Here is a 19,174-nt window from a genome sequence, read left to right on the forward strand (position 1 = left end):
ATCTCCATCCATAGAAATATGAATTACCTTTTCCTTTTTTTGTAACTATTTATGCATATGTAAACAAAACAAAAACTGATAGAAATTTGGAGAAAATAATATTAAATCAAAATTACAGAGTACACTGTAATAAACGAACAATGAAACCCCCCATCTCATAATGACAGACACACATATAACTGTGGTATACAAAATAATGCACAAACAACAGGCACACATTCAATCAGGGAGTACCTCTAAATTAGTGAAATAATAAATAATAGGTTATAAAGTTTTTCCTGATGTCTTTGAGCCATCAGGAGATAAAAGGATATTTAGCCGACTTCCAATGCAACAATAAAAAGCGTCTCACTATGAAGGATGTAAAGGTATAATGTCCTTCTGTGTAGAGTTAAGTGTATGTGAAGTATCAGGGATCCCAATTATGGCAATTTGAGGACAAAGTTGGAGATTTACTCCAAGAACAGTTGACGTGATAGTAAAATAACCCACCCAGAAACCTTTCAGATCAGAGCAAAGAAAAAACAAATGGCTAAAGGTGAAAGGGAGAGCCATGACATTTATCACATTTGTCTTCCACCTGTGGATATAGTTTAGATAGTCTGGACTTGGAGAAATGTACCCTGTGTAAAATCTTAAACTGAATAAGTCCAAGATGAGCACAAGAAGTGGTCCAACGTATCCTCTCTATGGCCTGTTCCCAGAACTCCTCCAGTATTTGCATTTCCAGTTCCTCTTCCCAATTATGCTTAAGTTTAGCATTTGAGTGATTGTTAAAAGCTAAGATAATGTCATACAACTTTGAGATGATTCCTTTGTGATGAGGAGCAAATGAAAGCATGGTTTCCCATTGCTGTTCTGGGGGTAAAAAGGGAACGTTGGGGAAACACTTAACAAAATTGTGAGTTTGAAAATAGCAAAATAAATGAGTTACAGGAAGGCCACAGCGAGATGACAAATGGCAAAACTATCAAAGACACCATCTACATACAAACGCTTTAATTGTGTGATACCCTTCTCATACCACTCTGAAAATGATGAGTCTGAGAGTGATGGAGGAAATAAATGGTTGCTGTGGAATAACTTTGTTGGAGTTTCCACACAGCGTAGTCACAGCCCAAAGAAGCTTGATCCTGCTCCCTTTAAATTAATATCAGGAATTAGTCCTCATGGGAAGCCAGTTGGTCCAAAAAATATCCAAAATTAAATACTTAGATTCCAAATAAGTTTGAGGAGCACGTCTTCATCCATAAATGGCTGAATCAACAGTCTCCTCAGTTAAACTTGTAAGTTTTCTTTGAGTACAAGTGAAAACAGAAAATAAGGAAAGGAATAGGCTTCAGTTGGCCTTGAGATTCTCCTCAATGTGTGGGGCTTCTGTAGTTCTGCCCCTGATGCAGGGCAGTGTGACGTTTCCTGGGATGGGACTACAGCACTCTTCATCATTGTCCAGGTAGAGAAGGAGTCAGGGCCGGGAAAAATAACTCGCCACCGGACGACACGGACAGAATAAAGAACTGATTGAAAATCACAGGAGCGTGGTATTTCAACTCAACTGTGGGTGTACCATTGAACTTCTACCTATCTGCAGTGACCTGGCACGCTCTATTTTCTGTCAGTCTCTGACCGTTTAAAAGCCGCCATAAAGCAGCCTCTCATCCTGCACATCTCGCTCGTGTGTGTGTGTGTGTGTGTGTGTTTGTGTGTGTGTACACAAAGCAGAGAACGGCAAGAGGCCGAGTGATTATTTACATAACTGCTGTCAGAAGCAGGAAAGGTTACTTTTTATTTCCTGCTATCAAGAAAATCACTCAGGCTAAACAATGAGTGGCATAGCTTTTTTTGTCAGAGCGTGTTGAATTAATTTGATTGTCCTCGGTGGGCTGAAGGACACTGGCTGTAATTTTGAGGTCTGGGAGACACGTTGGTTTCACAGTAATCATGTTTATAACTCGGAGAAGAGAGGCTGTGATATCATGCAGATTAGCTGACCTCAAGGAACGCTTACTAACTTAAAAAATTACTAAACTCCATTTAACTCGGCTGCTAGATTTTCATAGTTGTTTGAGATTGAAAATTTAGAAAACTAGCAGCAAAAATATGACACAAAGAGCCAGAACAGCCATTAACTCTGATAAAGAAAGCACTGCAAAATGGTGCAAGAAGCCCAGCTTTTAAGCTGACTGTATGATTTCTGTTTGGCTGTTTGTGTATCCAGGGCAACATGTTGTCTTAGTAGGTTAGTTCTGCCTCTTCACAGCAGGGAGCTCCGGTGCTTGATCCCAGGCTTAAGTCTCTTCGGACTTTTACTCCTTCTCATGTACCAGTCCTCTGTTTTTGTTTTTGTTTTTTTTTTACTCTCCCTTTGCATCACAAACACTCATAAAAGGGTTTCTCATCCGTTGGCTTGAGTTTACCCTTTACTGATGCAGGAATGTTTGTATGTGCATGAGGCAAATTTTCCTGCTGATTAATTAAAGCCAGTATTTGATCTTCTTTTTAAACGATGTATAAACTTGACTGCATGGCTTAAGAGTGATTCTATAATTAGGGGTACATTTCAAGTCCATGGGGTATACTTATCCTATCTCATTGGCTGATATTTCACTTTCATTTAATACAGAAAGTTAACAAGTTCCATCATTTATTTGGCAAAAAATGTAAATCATGTGTTGAAATTTGCAGTTTTTGTGCTGTCCAGTTTCTCAAATGTCAAGTTTACTTTCACATCAAAAGACATGTTTGTGAATACTATTTTCGGTATTGTTTAAAATAATCATTGAAATCTGACAAAGGTGTTTTCAAAAGTATTTTAATAATTTATATGGATAAAATAATTCATTTTGTGTGTGTCCGAGAAATCAGCGTCAACTGTGTTACCCATTGAAAAAAAGACTATAAATCAGCAACAGTTTGCTCCAAAGTCACATGACTTAAATCAGTTGAAGTCCCATCCTTTTTGGTGGGAACCATGAAGAAAGGGTGACATGCTTCAACTCCTCCTCATCAACATTTCATCAAAATGATTGTCTGTACATGGGGCGCATTAACTGTTCATCAACTGTGTTATCAACATTTTCTCCTGTTCTTACAATAGATTAGAGCCCGACCGATATGGGATTTTTGGGGCCAATGCTGATACCGATACTGGGGGCAAAAAAAAGCTGATATCCAATATATTGGCCGATATCCGACATGTCAACCGGTGTCCGATATATTGGCTGATGTATATATAATAAATTCATTGATATACACAGGATATTTACTGTATATGAACTCAAATTATTATAATACCCATATGATTCAAGACAGACAGAACACTATTAAATTAAAACAAGGAACTTAAATTAAAAAACTGTCAACATAAGAACTGTAGTTTAAACCAATGATAAATAAGGACAAGCTGTAAACACAATAATAAATAAAGAAGTTAAACTTTTAACACAGTAAGTAGAAAAAAAAGTCAAACTGTAAACACACAATGAGCAACTTACACAATGCCGTTCTATCGTCTTACATTAGATAATGTTGGACGGAGGTGGCGGGCACTCGGGCAGTGTGCAGCCCAACTTACAGACACACAGGAACAGGAGCGACAGAATCTCCGTGGAGCAAAATTTTTTATTATCGGCAACATTTTGTCCGATGTTGATTAATCAGTGACAGGCATAATTGGCCCGATTAATCAGGGCTATACTATAGATGTTAAAAAAACAAACTGTGAAGAAAATGTGCAGAAACATGAGGTGATGGAGGTCAGGTGGTGCCATGTTCGAGGTCTACAGTTAGCACAAGAGCCAGAAAATGAAGAAAATGTCAACCGTGTTACCATCACAAAATGTAGTGTTGTAGAGACAAGTTTGTCCCGTCATCTGTGTTACCATGTGTTTTCAACCGTGTAATATGTGATTTTTGTGCCATGATTCTTTTAAATTTTGTTTAAACTGTGATATAAATGATGAGGGACATTTCGAGGGGGCGTAGTGTTTCATAAAAATGTCGAGTTACTCTTAATTCAGTTGTTCCTGTAATGTGACTGACAGAATGTTGAGCATGAAGTGCTGTAACGAAGACAAATTCCACCAACTTTGTTGTGTGGCCATTAATAAATGATACTGATTCTGCTTCTGATTATACAGATGTATTTTGAAAAAGTCACAACTTTTGTTCATAACAATGCTTGACAAAATCATGCACCAAAATTTTTGTTACTAAAATATTTAAAATTCATGAGAGCTTAAGCTTGACAACTAATGAATTTAGTACATTCCAGGTGTAACATTTGCAATCAAATAGAAATTGAAACAAAAACACCTATATTTTTTCACTTTTTGTTTTCCTGAAATGTTTCCCTAACTATAGAATCACTTTAACATTTGGAGAGAATCCAGTGACATAAGAAAGTGATACAAGTATCAATTTTTTTGTGAAAATCCAAAGACATAAATCATCAAATCAGTCGCACAGCGTTCGTTTCATTAGCCAGATTTCTTATTTGATCAGTTATAATAACCTGTGTTTGATGATGGATGACATTTCTGTCCTGTGTCCCATTCTGTTCTTGTTGATGGATTTATTGTTTCTTGCTCAGAGATATTGTACTCAGGGACGACAGACTTCATTATGTTTGTGCCTTGCATCATATGGGTGAATATGGTTTAGATGAAATCAGAGTCATTTGTTCTGTAAATCTATAAATAGACACCTCTGGTGTATTGGCATCTGGTTTCAAAGGACCTACATACTGCTGCTGGAGATGTCTGCGCCGAGTATTTGTCACGTTATGTGTTAAAATTAGCTCAGTGGTGTTAAACATTAATCATGTTATCCTTGTAGGTTGAAAACACCAAGAATTCTTTCTGGCTTCTTCCTGGTTTAATAACCATTACACTCTAAATTTAATTTTCTCCTAAACATTGTGTTTATTTTAGTTATGATGCTGCAAACGCGGCTTTCTTCTGTAAGTATCACAGTGATGGATTTAGTCTGCAACACAAGCTGTCAGGAAGAGAAAACATTTTTTACATGAGATGCAAAGATCATTTACACAAACATACTGGACATTTCAGATGGCAGATGACTATAATATTCCTTTTTGAATGTTTCATTATCAATATGAAAGCACCTTTTGTTCTCTGATGTGCACAAACTCCCTCTCACATCACCTCAGGAAGGCAGTGGCCTTTGCAGCGAAGCATGTCTGCAGCTTTCATGTCATTTACGTCTCATCAGTGCTGTTCCTGGTGAGGGATGATACTTGATATTCAGAGACGAGCTTTGTCTCCTCAAATTAATCAGCCGCTCCTGTTTTCTTGTGCAGAGGAGAATCACCAGGGAGATCTAGGAACTGTTGCTGTAATGTATGATACTATAACAAAGGCGGGCTGTAAAACACAATCTGGAAGCATGCGGTAAAAGAGGATTTTTAGACATGGGCTTTTGTGATCAGTGGGTTGTGAAGTAGCATAAATAATGGAAAAATCCAGGAAATGCAGCACTGATGAAAGAGTACAGCTCGTGCTACGATCTCTGTGGTCTGACAGTCATCAGACAAAGCGGTGAAGACCTCCTGCTTGTGTTTATTCATCTGTATCTGATCTGGATGTAAAGATTGCCAAAGGGATAAAAAACAGAAAAACAAACATTAGCTTCTTTAAAAGCTCGCTCCTTGGTTAGACAATCGCTGCTCGTGTGGCTGACATCAAAGAGCTGTGAAGGTTTTTGATATGACAGGCATTTATGAATATTTAGCCAACTGAGCACAGAATCCCTGATTAAATAATCATGTTGATGTTAATTGGGATGAACTTTGTTCTGCTGATTTGCTTTACATCAGACATAAGTCTTGTAATTAGACAAAACAAAACAGCAAATTTATTACTAGTGCTAAGTCACAATCACAAATGTCAAATCATTAATTTAGATTTAGCAGAATAATTGTACAAGTATCATTTATCCAGAGTTAAACCCAGAGTTTTTCACATATTGTTTATTTTAAAAGATGATTCATTCCTTTTTATAGTTCAGCATTTAAGAAGACAAAAGTTAGAGTCGTGAATCGTGGATATCTGGGGGTGAAATCCATTGTTGTTTTGACGGTGATGGAAACAGAGTCTCCGTGTGGGTGTGTGGCGTGGGTGGGGGTGTGTCCCCTCCCTCTTTAAGCGTTGACTGGATTGTTTTCGACAGATATGGAGTTTGGAGAGCGGCTGGTGTCCCCGTCACTGGCACCATCCTCCTTTCACATGGCCTCCCCCTCCTCAGCCAGCTCCTCCCCTGCTCCACCCAAAACACCCTCCACCAAGAGCAGCCAGACCCTCGACCCTGCAGGAAGCTCGCCTCTCACCACCTGTGGTACGTACACACACAAACACACACACAACTTTGGTGCAAAATCAACTTTGACCCTGACTTTTCATGTGTGATTTACTCCCTGGTGAAAGAGTCTGACTATGCTCCACATTTTTGATGAGGTTGAAGATTTATTTTGGGGAGTTTTTGCTGTGAGTGTGTAGCACCAGGAACAAATTAAAAGTCACCCACAAAACAGCCTCAAGTTTATATTAATAAATGCAAATGAATGCACAATTTCACAAAACTTTGGAGGAAGAAAAATTAGAAAGAGGCTAATTTATTTGGAGAGCCGTCCAACTTAATTTCCTGGAAAACACTGAATTAAAACAGTGCATCAATAGGGGGGCTTAAGACACCTTCCTCCAGCTTTAACATGATAATTTCTGGATAGCAATGGAAGTGCCGTTGAGTTAATGAATGCCAACAATTAAAAAAGCTTTGTACGCCCTTGTGGATGTCTTTTGACAACCTTTAGCTCGGGTTTATCCTGTGTGATTTGACATGTCTGTCAGCCTCACAGCGTGCCAGCAGCCGCCAACATCCTCTTGTTTTCTCTGCATACTAATTGTGGTCAGAGCCATTATGCATTGAGCAGCGGTGATGCATAAGCTGTCAGATTACCCCTGACCACAAAATAATGTGCAAATTTACATACCATGGTTTGTGATTATTTTTTTTTCCTCCTCCCTGATAAGATGCCCTAAAATGTGTGTGTGTGCGTATTGTTTTTTTTTCAAGGTATCACAATGAAGAACACATTAGAGATGCTGTAATAAATAATTCATTGTCAGACCTCCACACAAAACGTGCACAGAAATTTCCTTGATAATTTATTTTGGACTGAGCACTAAACGCTCAAAGCACATTGGCACCTCTATAGTCGGATGAGGATCAAGTAAATTGAGTTCTGTCAAGAGATTTCTTATCCCCCGTGGGAGGCAAAGGGAAAAAAAGGAAATCACACAACCAGCAGTGTTTGAGTAGTGGTACTCAAGCTTTTTTCACTAAGAAGCTTTGTAATAGCTTTAAGGACTTGAGTTTACCTCAGAAACATCCTCATGAACCTTTTCCACAGACAAATGTGGGTCTCAATCCATGGTGGCATCTGAAGAAAGGCTGTGATATCTCAGAAACGCTCACATGAAGGGAACAGTAAAACTTTAGTGATCCGTTTTGATGAACAAAACAATCGGATGTTTTAGCATTTTTCCCATTGCATCAATAGGTATAAATTGTTTCTTTCCAATCAAATAAAGCCAAAAGATAGAAATATGTTGACATTAAGTTGATGTAAAAAGAAAAGATTAACTTGCAGATTCAGTTGATCATTCAGTTAACCCTAAACCATTTCTTCTTATGGATTAATTGTTAGAATCATGAGTTAATTGTTTAACTCTTTATTTTGTCGAGTCTTTAACTGCATTATGATTTTCTCTTAAGTCTGTATTTGTGTGCTGTGTGTGAACTGTTTGGTAGAGTTTCTTGATATTCAGATAAAATAAAGAAGAGAAGCACTGAAGTAGCATAAATTTAACACTCTCTCCACTGTGGTCTTTCTCCTCCAGGTCAGCTGCCAAAAATCAAAGGAGAAAAACATTTAAATCTGCCACCAGGCTCCAATGGTTCTCCTTTGGTCGGCCTTCCAGCTTTTGGCCCCTACGCATCAAACTCAGGACGCTCTGAGTTCGGGGGCCTCGGGAGTCTTGGTTTGTCTGCTCTGGCTGCTCACTCACAGTTTGGCGCAATTCCAGGTAGAGATCCTGTTAAATTTTAAAATAGAGATTTATTAAATATACTTTACATTAGGGATGTCCCAATCCAATACACTGATTGGTATCCACATGGCTATTTTTGGAGGATCGGATAGTATTGGATTGGAAGGGGGGAGTACTGGTATTGGTATAGGGTATCAGGCCGGTACCAGCCTTATTTCTTGGCATTGGTACTTGCCAAGGCTTTCGGTACTAACATCTGATACTTCTGATATTTATTTAAAGCATTTACGTCGAGCAAGTTCTCCTAGCCCTGATTTCTTCAGTTTAACACCACAGCAAATGTGCGTCAGGTCCTGTTCAGAAAGCATGAATGAACCAAGGAGAGTTGACAGTTGACAGTTTTATTTTGGACGCAATGGCAGAGTGACTGTGCTATCTTCATTCAAAATGATCTGTAATTGTTAACTGAAATTTTATGTATTAAAATACTAGTAGTGTTTGTACTCGGTATTGGTGAGTACTCTGGGGAATACTCGTGTTGGTATCGGTCTGAAAATAAGTGGTATCGAACATCCCTAGTATTGGATTTCATTTACGGGATCTGGACCGATCCAGTTTTCACGTGTTTTCAAACCACGTTGCAAACATGTCCGCTGTGTGGCACTACTTCTCCTTGGAAAACAATGATAGTAAAACAGCATCTTGCAACATTTGTAAAGTGAGTGTTCCTTGGGGAGGTACAAACAGGGCTCACTTTAATATAACAAATATGATTCATCATTTATGGAATCATTCAACGGAGTATGGGAATTATCAGAGAAAGTTATTGGCATCGGATCGGTACCGGCAACACATGTGAAAAAATGTGATCGAAAGTCAAAAAACCTGTATCAATAAATCCCTGCTTAACATTATCTTGTATTTCCTTTATGATTGAAGTGAAACTTTTTCTTAAAAACAACTTTATTTTCTTCTGTTTATCGGGGAGATTTCACCACTCAGAAATGGAAAATTTGGAGATACTTTTCTGAAATATCATACATAATACAAAAATTCTCTGGTATCTTGGTACTTGCTTTTGAAATTTTCATAATCTACCAAATTTACTTATCAATCAATAACTTAATCATTATTTTACATAGTGCCAAATTGCAACAGTTTATGACATCACACATTTTACAAAGTAGGGTCTGGATCTTAATCTTCATGCCAATCAACACTGTGTCATTTAGTAAACACTACTTTCAAGATTCATGTTGTCAAGTGTCTGGAGACTGCTGCAAAATTAGTAGTCGCAGGCTACACTTTGCCACCACCACCACCACTAACCTCTTAAGTCTTGACATGCTGGTAGTTTTGATTCCCTGCATGACTGCAGCAGATAGAGTGGCTATTCATGACTGACTCTTCAGTATCCCACTCTTCTATTTCAGACTGGTGGAGGCCCACTGAGGCACATGCCAGAGGAGCAGCAGCCTTCTTTCCTCCTCTTCTGGGTCTTCATCCTGTGTTTGCATCCACCTTCAAGGGCCACGATCCTATACCCTCACAGTTGTGTACCTCAGGTAAACAATACCCTCCACATGCGTTAAATCATTCAAGATGTTATAATTAAAATTGGAACATATTGCATATCCCATGTCTTGTTCTCACGAGTGTCCATCTAAAGAATCCATCCAGTGCCAGTTTCTGTAGGCGTTATTGGAACAGTGAATGGCAGGAGTGCTTCTTCTCCTACAGGGAACTCTGCTGTGAGCACGACTTCATTTCCAGCAAAGGGAATCAAGGAGAAGACTAAAGCCAACAGAACTCAAAAGAGCAGCCAGGATGTGAGCCAACTGCAACAGACGAGCATTCAGAAAACAAAAGAAAAGGTTACTGCTTTACTTGCTCTGCACAGAACTCAGCATTTGATCCAGCTGTCTTCTCCACTGTTAATCAAGACTTCCGTTATCGTTTAGAAATCCATTAAAAGACCACTAGAGACCTCCAGCATGAGTGGCAGCCAATCTGGATCGCTGTCAGACAGCTCCAGTGATGGTGAGGAGAGCAGCAGTGATGCTGATGATATGGAGGATGATGAGGAGGACAATGATGAAGATGAGGAAGACCAGAGCATTGACAGTGGGGACTCAGATTCAGAGAAAGAAAGTCCAGGGAAAAGGAAAGTCAAGGTAACAATCACTATCCTGCATTACTGTTTTTTTTACTCTATGCTTCTCTATGATATATAAAACCCTTTGCTCAGTTTGTTTCAAGATGCTATGAGGAGGATCTGTTTTAACTGCACTCCCTCACCACCTTGTGGCCTGGAGTCTCCACACACTGTTGTAAATTTCTTTTAGTGAGGTGTTTGTTTGTTTTGGATTTTAATGGAGCTCGGATTGAAACAAATTTTCTTTGTTCAAGACAAATTTTTACTGGATACAACACACTGAGGTAAGGTATTTATCAGTACAGTTACGTAGCGCTACGGTTTGAAATGTGACATCAAGCACATGTCAAACAGCTGGCTATATGTAGTGCTATCGGCAGCCCGGTGCTCTGACATATCTGTAGGCTAACGTGGCAACAAATAAACACTGTCAGTTTCTTATGTAGTTTAGTAGCTGTCAATATTTAGCTCAGCTGGCGGCCTGGTGCTCTAAGACATGTCTGTAATGTGTAATGTCAGTAAATCCTGGTCATGTCCTGTCAGTCATCTACCAATCAGAGCTAACGTAACCTCACTCTTCATTTTATTGATAGACTCTCAAGTTTGAACAGACCACTGCAGAATAACTGCTGACTGTGGGTTGGAATGAACATTATCACAAACAGATTAGCTCTTTTAGCCTTTAGCTCGTGCTCTATCTCTCTCTTGTTTATCTGTCTTCTGCTCTTCTGTCCTTTTTCTGTCTGACAGTTAGGCTCCAGTGTCCACCATCACTACAAAATTAATCACAGAAATCGTTTTCAGCAGAGAAAAACGCAGATCTCTGTGTTTTATCTCTTCTCACTACTAAACTTTGTCAGCTGACGTGAGACCAAGACGTGACGTAAATCAATCCAATCCAGTTGACCTGAACTGGAAGCTAAGAAGTAGCAATTTAAAATAATCTGTAACCTGTAATATTGGAAGTCCTGATAATCTCATTTTAAAGCATGGATTACCATCAGGCATATATCTAGAAGGAAGACTTTTTCAAGATCACTTTCAAACTCCTCACAGCCTGTTTAGGACTTAGAAGTTGTGGAAAATACAGTCAAAAAATCCTTATGAGGGTTTTGTGGCTAACAGGTTTAGTTGTTTTTTTTCTTAAGTGATAGTTTTCCTGCGTTAAAATGTCCCCTCTTTGGTAAATGTTAGATTGTCAAAAGCTTGGATGGTAGTGGGTGGCAAACAGGATGTATGTGCGAGCTGACAGGGTTGCCACAGCAGGAGCTGACATGACACGCTGTCTTCTCCCCCTTTTTCCTCATCCTCCCACTCAGCGGCTGACACAGAACACTTCACAGAGGAAAAAGAAGGGCTCTTGCTCTGCTGAGGAAAATATGACTCATGACAGTCACCATGACATTGTTGCTTTGACTTCCTATCGACCCCACTCCTCCTCTGATCCTGCTGCACAGCCACAGTCCACAGCCCTGTTCCTCCAGAGCTCCAGGACTGCAGAGGACAGCAGCCAGCAGCACATCAGTGTCATCCAGGCCACGGGGCTGGCAGCTGGAAACAGTCCTCAAGGAAAGTCCAACCCAAATTCTGTGTCCAGCTCACCTAAATGCTTACCTCCCTCCAGCCCGCCAAAGCACAGCTCTGTCTCCTCCTCGCCCAAACCTCTTGCTCTCTGCTCCCTATCAAAACCTCTTTCACTGTGCTCCTCGCCCAAACCTCTGGCCCTTCCTTCTTCAGCCAAGCAGACAACACAAGAGCCCCGACTTAAATCCAGATTCTTGCTGCCCTCTTCAAAACACAAAAAAATAGTTAACGGCATGATGGAGAGCACAGCGGATGAAAGATCATCACATCTGAACAGCTTTAAAATGAACCAGGTGAGTCAGTAGTGTTAAATTTGAATTGCTTTGTTGAAGCTGAAACTGCTAAAAGATAATCATCAGGTAATTTGGTGCTTTTTTTTCTTCATTTGCTTTTGTATCATGAATTCTTTCTCATTTGAACAAGATAGAAGATCTTATTGGAAATTCCACACTTTGAGTCTAACTTAAAACTTAACATACTCCCCAAAAAGATAAACCTATAATAGACCTTAAATGCATTTCTTATCATGTTTTGCACAATGAAAAGCCCTGCTTTTAGTCATTGTCCATCATCTTTTTCTGTCAGAGGATAAATAAAATCAGAGTATTCCCAGTGGACACAGAAAATTAATGCTTATGCACTATTATTAGGGCTTTTATTTTGCAGCATGTGAGTCTGACCGCTACATGACTACAAGTGACAAAGCATGGAGCTCCACTGGGAATACTTCACAAAACTGACAAGCAATTAGCTCTGTTATGTTTTGGGATGTTTGTTATCAAGAGAGAGAAATCTGTCTCTTTTAGAGGACTCTGTTATTGTCATTATTTTGAAAAGTCTATAACAAGAGGCTTTTAATTCATATGATGGTGGTACATTAAACACCAGACTCTGACAATGGCAACAAATACACGGTGACAGCTAAAGTCGCAGGATGGCACCGAGCCAAACAATTTGAAAATATTTTCCGCAGCAACTTTTTTTCTCCTCAGTTGTTGACAGGCATGAACCGACTCTTCATTGTTCCTGTCTCTTATTACACCTCGAATTTCTTCCTTCACAGCCCACAGCGATGTAATGTGAGTGACAGTTTGTGTAATTACTTCCTTTGTTCCTCTTTGTCTCCCTTTTCTTTTTCATTTTATTTATGAAGCCCCTCCATTCCAAGGACTCGATGAGGCAAGCTACGGCTCAGCCACCTAAGAGCCACGGCCGGTACAAAAGCTCAGCATCCTCTTCCGCTGATGAGCCGTGGTCAGATCCGTTGAGGAGTCATTTACTGTCCCTCCCACACAGCAACGACTCAAATCTGTTCCTGAGTGGCCCCCTTAATGGACTGAACCACAACACAGTTCAGGAAGCCCCCTTGGCCCTAATCACTAAACCTCGCAGCCAGAGTACCAGCAGCCTGGCTAGCAGACCCCTCATAGCAGCCTCAAGCCCTCCATATCCAATGCCCATCAACTTAAGTACTGGCACCAAGGAAATGTCAGGCAGCTCTTCTTCCTCTCTTAAATCTTCTGCCTCATCAGTGCTGGCCAACAGATCAAAGAAGACCAAGACTACCAAGTCTCTGAGAGCTGGGACGGGCCTCTCTAAAACTGACCCAAACTGTCCACCTGTAGACTCAGTGCAAGGCAGCGAGTCTGACATCCACAGCAGCAAAGACTCAGATGATTCTTTAGGAGATGACTGCGATGATGATGAAGGCGATGACTCTGAGGACGGAGACTCTGGCAGCAGCTTGTCAGGTTTTATCAAATCTAAAATTCTCTAATGACTAAATGGTTCTTTGAAACATAAGCATCACTTTTTTATGGCTTAGTCATCAAGGAAATGTAATCATCATTTCATTTTGTTCTTTTTTCCTTTCTGCAGAGTCAGAGAGCAATCTGGAGAGCGACTCAGACTCTGAAGAAATAAAAAAGAGAAATGGGATGGAAGCGGATAGCGACGCAGACAGGACTCCTCGGAAACTGTCTAAAGCCTCTGTGTCTACCGTCCAGTCCTCGTCCTCCTTGGATCTTTCAGCTAACTCTTCACTGCTCAACCTGCAGATCATCAAACCTCCCAGTTTACCCAGCAGCCTCCTCAGCCCTTCCATTACGATGACCAGCTCAGGGGCACTGAGCAACCACAAAACCACAGCGCCTCCTTTCACATTTTCTGCAATGCCAGGTAACAAATCGGTGGTTGCTTCACATTCACAAACTACAATGTACTGACTGTACGATCCACTCATAAGGAAAGTGTAACTATGAACTGAGTCTGCCAGTTATCAGTGGAAAAAGATCATTTTTACACGCTGGAGAAAACTGAAATCTCATCAGGTGTTTTTGTCTTAATTTCAGTAGAAAATGTCTTTTTAGTCTTGATATGGGCCACATTCAACTGGTCAGTCCAAAAAATGCTTGAAGTTATTTAAAGATAGAAATGATAAAAATTCTGCCAGTGGAACAAGAAAAAAGTTAGTTGTATTAAGACATTATTCGGGTTTTACGCAAATTTTGAGCAAATTTTCTTGTTCCAATTGAAAGATTTTTGGGATGCATAATATATTGGTATCAATATCGGTATCGGCTGATATTGGTAATTTTTTTCTAACATATCAGTATCAGCCAATTATTGTGTATATGTTATTACTCCTCATTAGCTGCCTGCATTTTCAGAACATCTTGAATGATCCCAAATAATCTTGTTTTCTCTGACTGTGTACACACAAAACTACCTAAGAAGAGTAGACTCTCTCCTTTTATGTCTCTCCTCCAGTTTTTTATCCCAAAATCAGACAATACGCACTGTTTTGATCATGTTCATCTTGGGCACTCCATCCTTTGATTCTCTCCATGATCTCCGTCATCTTTTATCAAGATTGCGTCGCCCTTTCTCTCTGAACTACCTCGACACATCATCTCAGATTGATTTTCCCCCCTTTTTTTTACCAATATCAATATCGGCAAATATCGATTATCGGCCATAACAACAATATTATTGTCAGTATTGGTATCGGTATCAATCAAAATTTTCATATCATTGCATCCCTAAAAGATTTGGCAGATTTTTTTTTACTAGTTAAAAGTAATTCAGACTTCATTTTTGTCTGTAAATAACTTGAAAAAAGACATTTTTTTCTGGACTAACTAGTTGAAAGTGGCTAAAATCAATTATAAAAAGACATTTTATACTTAAAATAAGACAAAAACACTTGATAAGATTTCTTTTTTTTGCTTTGCAACATGAACACATTTTGTTTTTGGCTGGAAACGAGCTCGCTGAGAGAAACTGGTCGCGTCATTGTTGTGATTCTTTCCTGCAGCTTTTGCTTTCATAACACAGGCGGATGCTTTATGTATCTGATACTGGATGAGTCACAGAGCATATTATGTTACAAACAGAGACAATATCTGACATGACATAATGGGAAAGTCTTCATTTCTTGTTCAGTTGAGCTGTGGAATAATGGACTCTTCATGTTGCGGCTCAAATTCTGATGAATTCATTTTATTGGAAACAAATTATAAACATTTACACCAATCAAAGAAGACAACACCAGCAATACCAACATCAGAGGTGTTAGGGTTTGGTGCTGATCGTTAAGTCACATGACTCCAAAGGTTTTGTTGTTGGTAAAACTTTCTGTCACTTGTGCAAAAGATCCCTGATGCTCCACTGGTGAAAAATTCAGTCTGGTTGTATAATGAAGTTTCCTGTCCAGTAAGTAAAGCCAGACCAAATGAATTCACTGTATATGTGTATCAGGGCGTCCTCTTGCAGTAGTAGCCCCCTCCTTTCTCCACGCACTGGATAAATCTGTAAACATGGCAGGTTTGTGGATTCGCTCCGTCACCCCTGGAGGTTTGGAAAGCGCTGAGTCATATCTCCTGTTTTGTTATAGGATCTGGGAAAAGGAGGAGAGTGACGGATGAGAGAGTTCTGCGGTTGCCTCTTGAATTTGGGTGAGATATTGTCCGTGCACTTCATATGAGAAAAAACACAAAGATCTGATTGTGTGACCATTTTCCACGGTGTTTACTGTTACTCCTCCTGCTTTGTTTGTGTTTATGCTGTTGGTGTTAAGAGGTAAATGTCAGGTTGCTGAAGGCTATCAAATGACCTTTCATAAAAGGTCATCTACAGATATCTTTACACTGCGAAGCAACCAAAGACACATGATCACCCTCTGCAAATGCGATAAGATCTTTGGGTTTGCACCATTTAACAGAAATAACATACGTTTGGGTTCATTTCATTTGGATTAAAGCTCCTCTGAGCAGTGTAGACGTCACTTTTAATGCCTGAAACCTTGGCACCAGGTGGGAGGATTACAACATTGAATCATAAATAATCCATCCTGCATCTATAGTTGTGACATTTGATGTGGACAAATAGTGAATTGCATCCTCATGCTTGAAGAAGATGGTGTAAATGTTTTATAAAACTATTTCTGGTTCCTGATTTTGGAACAAGCAATCTTCATGGAGATCTAAGTGGAAGTAGACCACAACAACATCCTCGCCTTCCTCTTCAGGGTCTTTACAACCTCAGTCTTAAGCCGTAGGTTGCAGTGAGCAGGAAATGAAATGAGGCCCAGCAGCTCCACATCCAGGGGTTAATTGCATCCAGCCTCCACACAGACATGCAACATTAGCAGCTCCCTGCCCACAAATTCTGCAGCCCTGGGATTGGGGCGCCTTTCATCTTCTGGGGATGTTTTTCATCAGCAGGTTCACAGGAAACAGAGGCAGCAAGACTGTACTGAACCAGCACAAGCTCTGTCCACAACGACAGCACCACGTGTCATATCTATAAGCCTGGGCTGCTCTCCAGCGGAGCGCAGGGGAACTGAGGGGTTACCCCGCTTGGCCCACAGCCACTTTGGAGTGTGATTGATTAAAGAGTCAGGGGATAGGGAGACCACAGAGTAAATGTGCAAAACACACAGCTGCAGAGATGTAGACTTTGTATTTCTTCTTGTGAGCTTGACGTGAAGCTGTCACTGCATTGTTACAGCTGTGGTTACAGTATTTCTCAGATGTAAATAATGACATGTCTTGTATGCATTTTGCTAATTCTATATCAAGGTGGCAGAGAGAGACCAGAATCAGGACTGTGGCGGGTCGTCTTCAAGGAGAGGTTGCTTACTTTGCTCCATGTGGGAAGAAGCTGCGTCAGTATCCTGATGTGATGAAGGTACCTCTTCTTCACAACATGATGCTTTGTTCTGTGTGAAGTAGATTTAAAACCCCTTTATTGATACAGGATGTTATTTAAAATCATGTGGTGTGTGTGGGTTTTTTTGTCTACAGTACTTGCTGAGGAATGGAATAACTGAAATCTCACGAGACAACTTCAGTTTCAGCACGAAAATCAAAGTTGGTGACTTCTATGAAACTCGAGAGGGACCAGAGGTAAACATTTCTACATCATCCATCAGAAAATACCTCTTCCTCTTTTCTGTTGTTGACTGATTTTGGCCCAAAATTCTTCCCATCCCCCTGACCCAGGGTTTGCAGTGGTTCCTGCTGACAGAGGAGGAAATCACTCCCAGGATCATAGCCATGGACGGGAGGCGCAGCCGCTCCACAAAGTCCGAGCATCGTCCGATGGGTGATGTCACCGCAGCCAGACAATGGCAGACTCATCCCATGAACATCGGGGAAAATAACTTCCAAGATGTCAGCGATGCCAAGCTGCTGCGCAAACTGGAGGCTCAAGGTCAGTTTATGTCTTCGAAAACTGTCAGTGGCACCTGTTCAAGAGAAAATGAAACACAAAGAACTACATATATCATATCTTCTATTTTTAATGAAGGGGTTTACTGCCTAAAGTATTTAATGGGTGATAATTGGGGAACTGGGAACAAAGCACTGTCACCTTCAAAGAATTTAAAATGTGCCCACAGAGAGAGAAAGTAGAATGATATTCTTTCTTTTAATTTTTATTTTGAATGATTTTATGTCTCAGAATTAATCTGCAAGGTCACTCCTGATAAAAGCCTTTTAAGAGGGGAGTAGCCTGTATGGATTGCATATTGCCGTTTTTGCACATCACTAGCTAATTGCATGACTTTAAAAGACTTTCTCTGCAGTATAAAAGGGATTTAGGGAAGCATAAGATTTAGACTCATCATGGTCTGTAATCTTAACACCACATTTCATCATGTTTCAGAAATAGCTCGTCAAGCTGCTCAGATCAAAATGATGAGGAAACTTGAGAAGCAGGCTGTGGCACAGGCAGCAAAAGCGGCGAAAAAGCAACAAGGTAAACAGCTGCTGTTTAGTCTGTCTTTGCTCCAACACCGCATCTTTATGCTGCATGCAAGCCTAATTTGTTTGTGTCTTCCAGCTATAATAGCTGCGGAGGAGAGGCGGAAAAAGAGGGAGCAGATGAAGATCCTTAAACAGCAAGTGAGGATGTTTCTTTGCATGCGTTGTTTAATTTTCCATGCAAGGCTTGATAACTATCTGCAGCTGCTCTGCTCGTATTCAGAGTACAAGAGCTCCAAGGTGAAAAGGTTTGAAGCACAGTTAAGCTGCTTTGAAATTTCACAGGGAAGTTTCTATCCTTCAAAATGCTGCACCTTACTCATCTGTATAGAGCCACTATACCTCCTCACTCCCTCCTAACCCCCTGCACTCTATAACATGCATGACTTAACAGTTAATTCATTTGATCTCGCCCTCATCCTTTTGCCAGGAGAAGATCAAGCGCATTCAGCAAATTCGTATGGAGAAAGAACTCCGAGCACAGCAAATTCTCGAGGTTGGTACTGAAAGTTATTGCAGAAACACTCTGAAACACTTCCTTTTTGCTGCTGAGAGGATTTTTTAAAAATCAACCGAGGGCTATTCCTAAATTACGTGCTCCCACTCTTGGTCACATCGAGTGAGTTCATGTGACTAATGCCTAATTGGCTTTTTTTTTTCAAAAGTGGCATTGAATATGAAAATCTGCTCAGACCACGAGGAAGCTTAATACATAATACAGTATTTCATTAAGAAGAGGGGGTTCACAGTTTACTGTGGCTAGGTGAAACATCTTTTCTGCTGTCTCTCACTATTAAAAGCTGTTAATATATTTGGGCTTTTCTAAATCAAATTTCAGTTGACACGCTTGGCGAGCGGCTCTCAACAGGATTTTGTTGAGGCTATAATTACTGATAGAATTCTTGCCTAATTTATTCTCAGTGCCTGCTGGTGTTTCATAATAACTACAGCCAATTTGTCTCTCTGTGTTAATGTGAAGAAGTAACCATCTCATTGCTCCAGATCTCAGTGTTAGATTTGACTGGCTGTGTTTAGCTGCTGGAGATGACATTACCAGATTGTAAAAAGGCTTTCAAGCTAACACATACAGGGCTAATGTA

General features: G+C 40.2%; 1 protein-coding gene across 3 annotated transcripts in view; it reads left to right on the forward strand.

Annotated features, from left to right (window-relative positions):
- LOC141808126 (bromodomain adjacent to zinc finger domain protein 2B-like) overlaps positions 1-19,174 on the forward strand; it is a 55,948-nt gene that overhangs the window by 21,667 nt on the left and 15,107 nt on the right. For all 3 annotated transcript variants that reach the window (XM_074694506.1, XM_074694507.1, XM_074694508.1), the window contains exons 2-16: positions 6,190-6,354; positions 7,920-8,105; positions 9,503-9,634; positions 9,810-9,943; positions 10,031-10,243; positions 11,544-12,101; positions 12,962-13,559; positions 13,687-13,986; positions 15,704-15,764; positions 16,890-16,998; positions 17,115-17,216; positions 17,313-17,523; positions 17,977-18,069; positions 18,154-18,215; positions 18,505-18,570. In XM_074694506.1, coding sequence (XP_074550607.1) covers positions 6,192-6,354; positions 7,920-8,105; positions 9,503-9,634; positions 9,810-9,943; positions 10,031-10,243; positions 11,544-12,101; positions 12,962-13,559; positions 13,687-13,986; positions 15,704-15,764; positions 16,890-16,998; positions 17,115-17,216; positions 17,313-17,523; positions 17,977-18,069; positions 18,154-18,215; positions 18,505-18,570 — 2,988 coding nt within the window. In that variant the 5' untranslated portion in view covers positions 6,190-6,191. The remainder of the gene's footprint in view (positions 1-6,189; positions 6,355-7,919; positions 8,106-9,502; positions 9,635-9,809; positions 9,944-10,030; positions 10,244-11,543; positions 12,102-12,961; positions 13,560-13,686; positions 13,987-15,703; positions 15,765-16,889; positions 16,999-17,114; positions 17,217-17,312; positions 17,524-17,976; positions 18,070-18,153; positions 18,216-18,504; positions 18,571-19,174) is intronic.

The sequence above is a fragment of the Halichoeres trimaculatus genome, unplaced genomic scaffold (assembly GCF_033239565.1).
Source record: "Halichoeres trimaculatus isolate MK-OKI-2021-1 unplaced genomic scaffold, fHalTri1.1 fHalTri1_scaffold_19, whole genome shotgun sequence".
Taxonomy (NCBI): domain Eukaryota; kingdom Metazoa; phylum Chordata; class Actinopteri; order Labriformes; family Labridae; genus Halichoeres; species Halichoeres trimaculatus.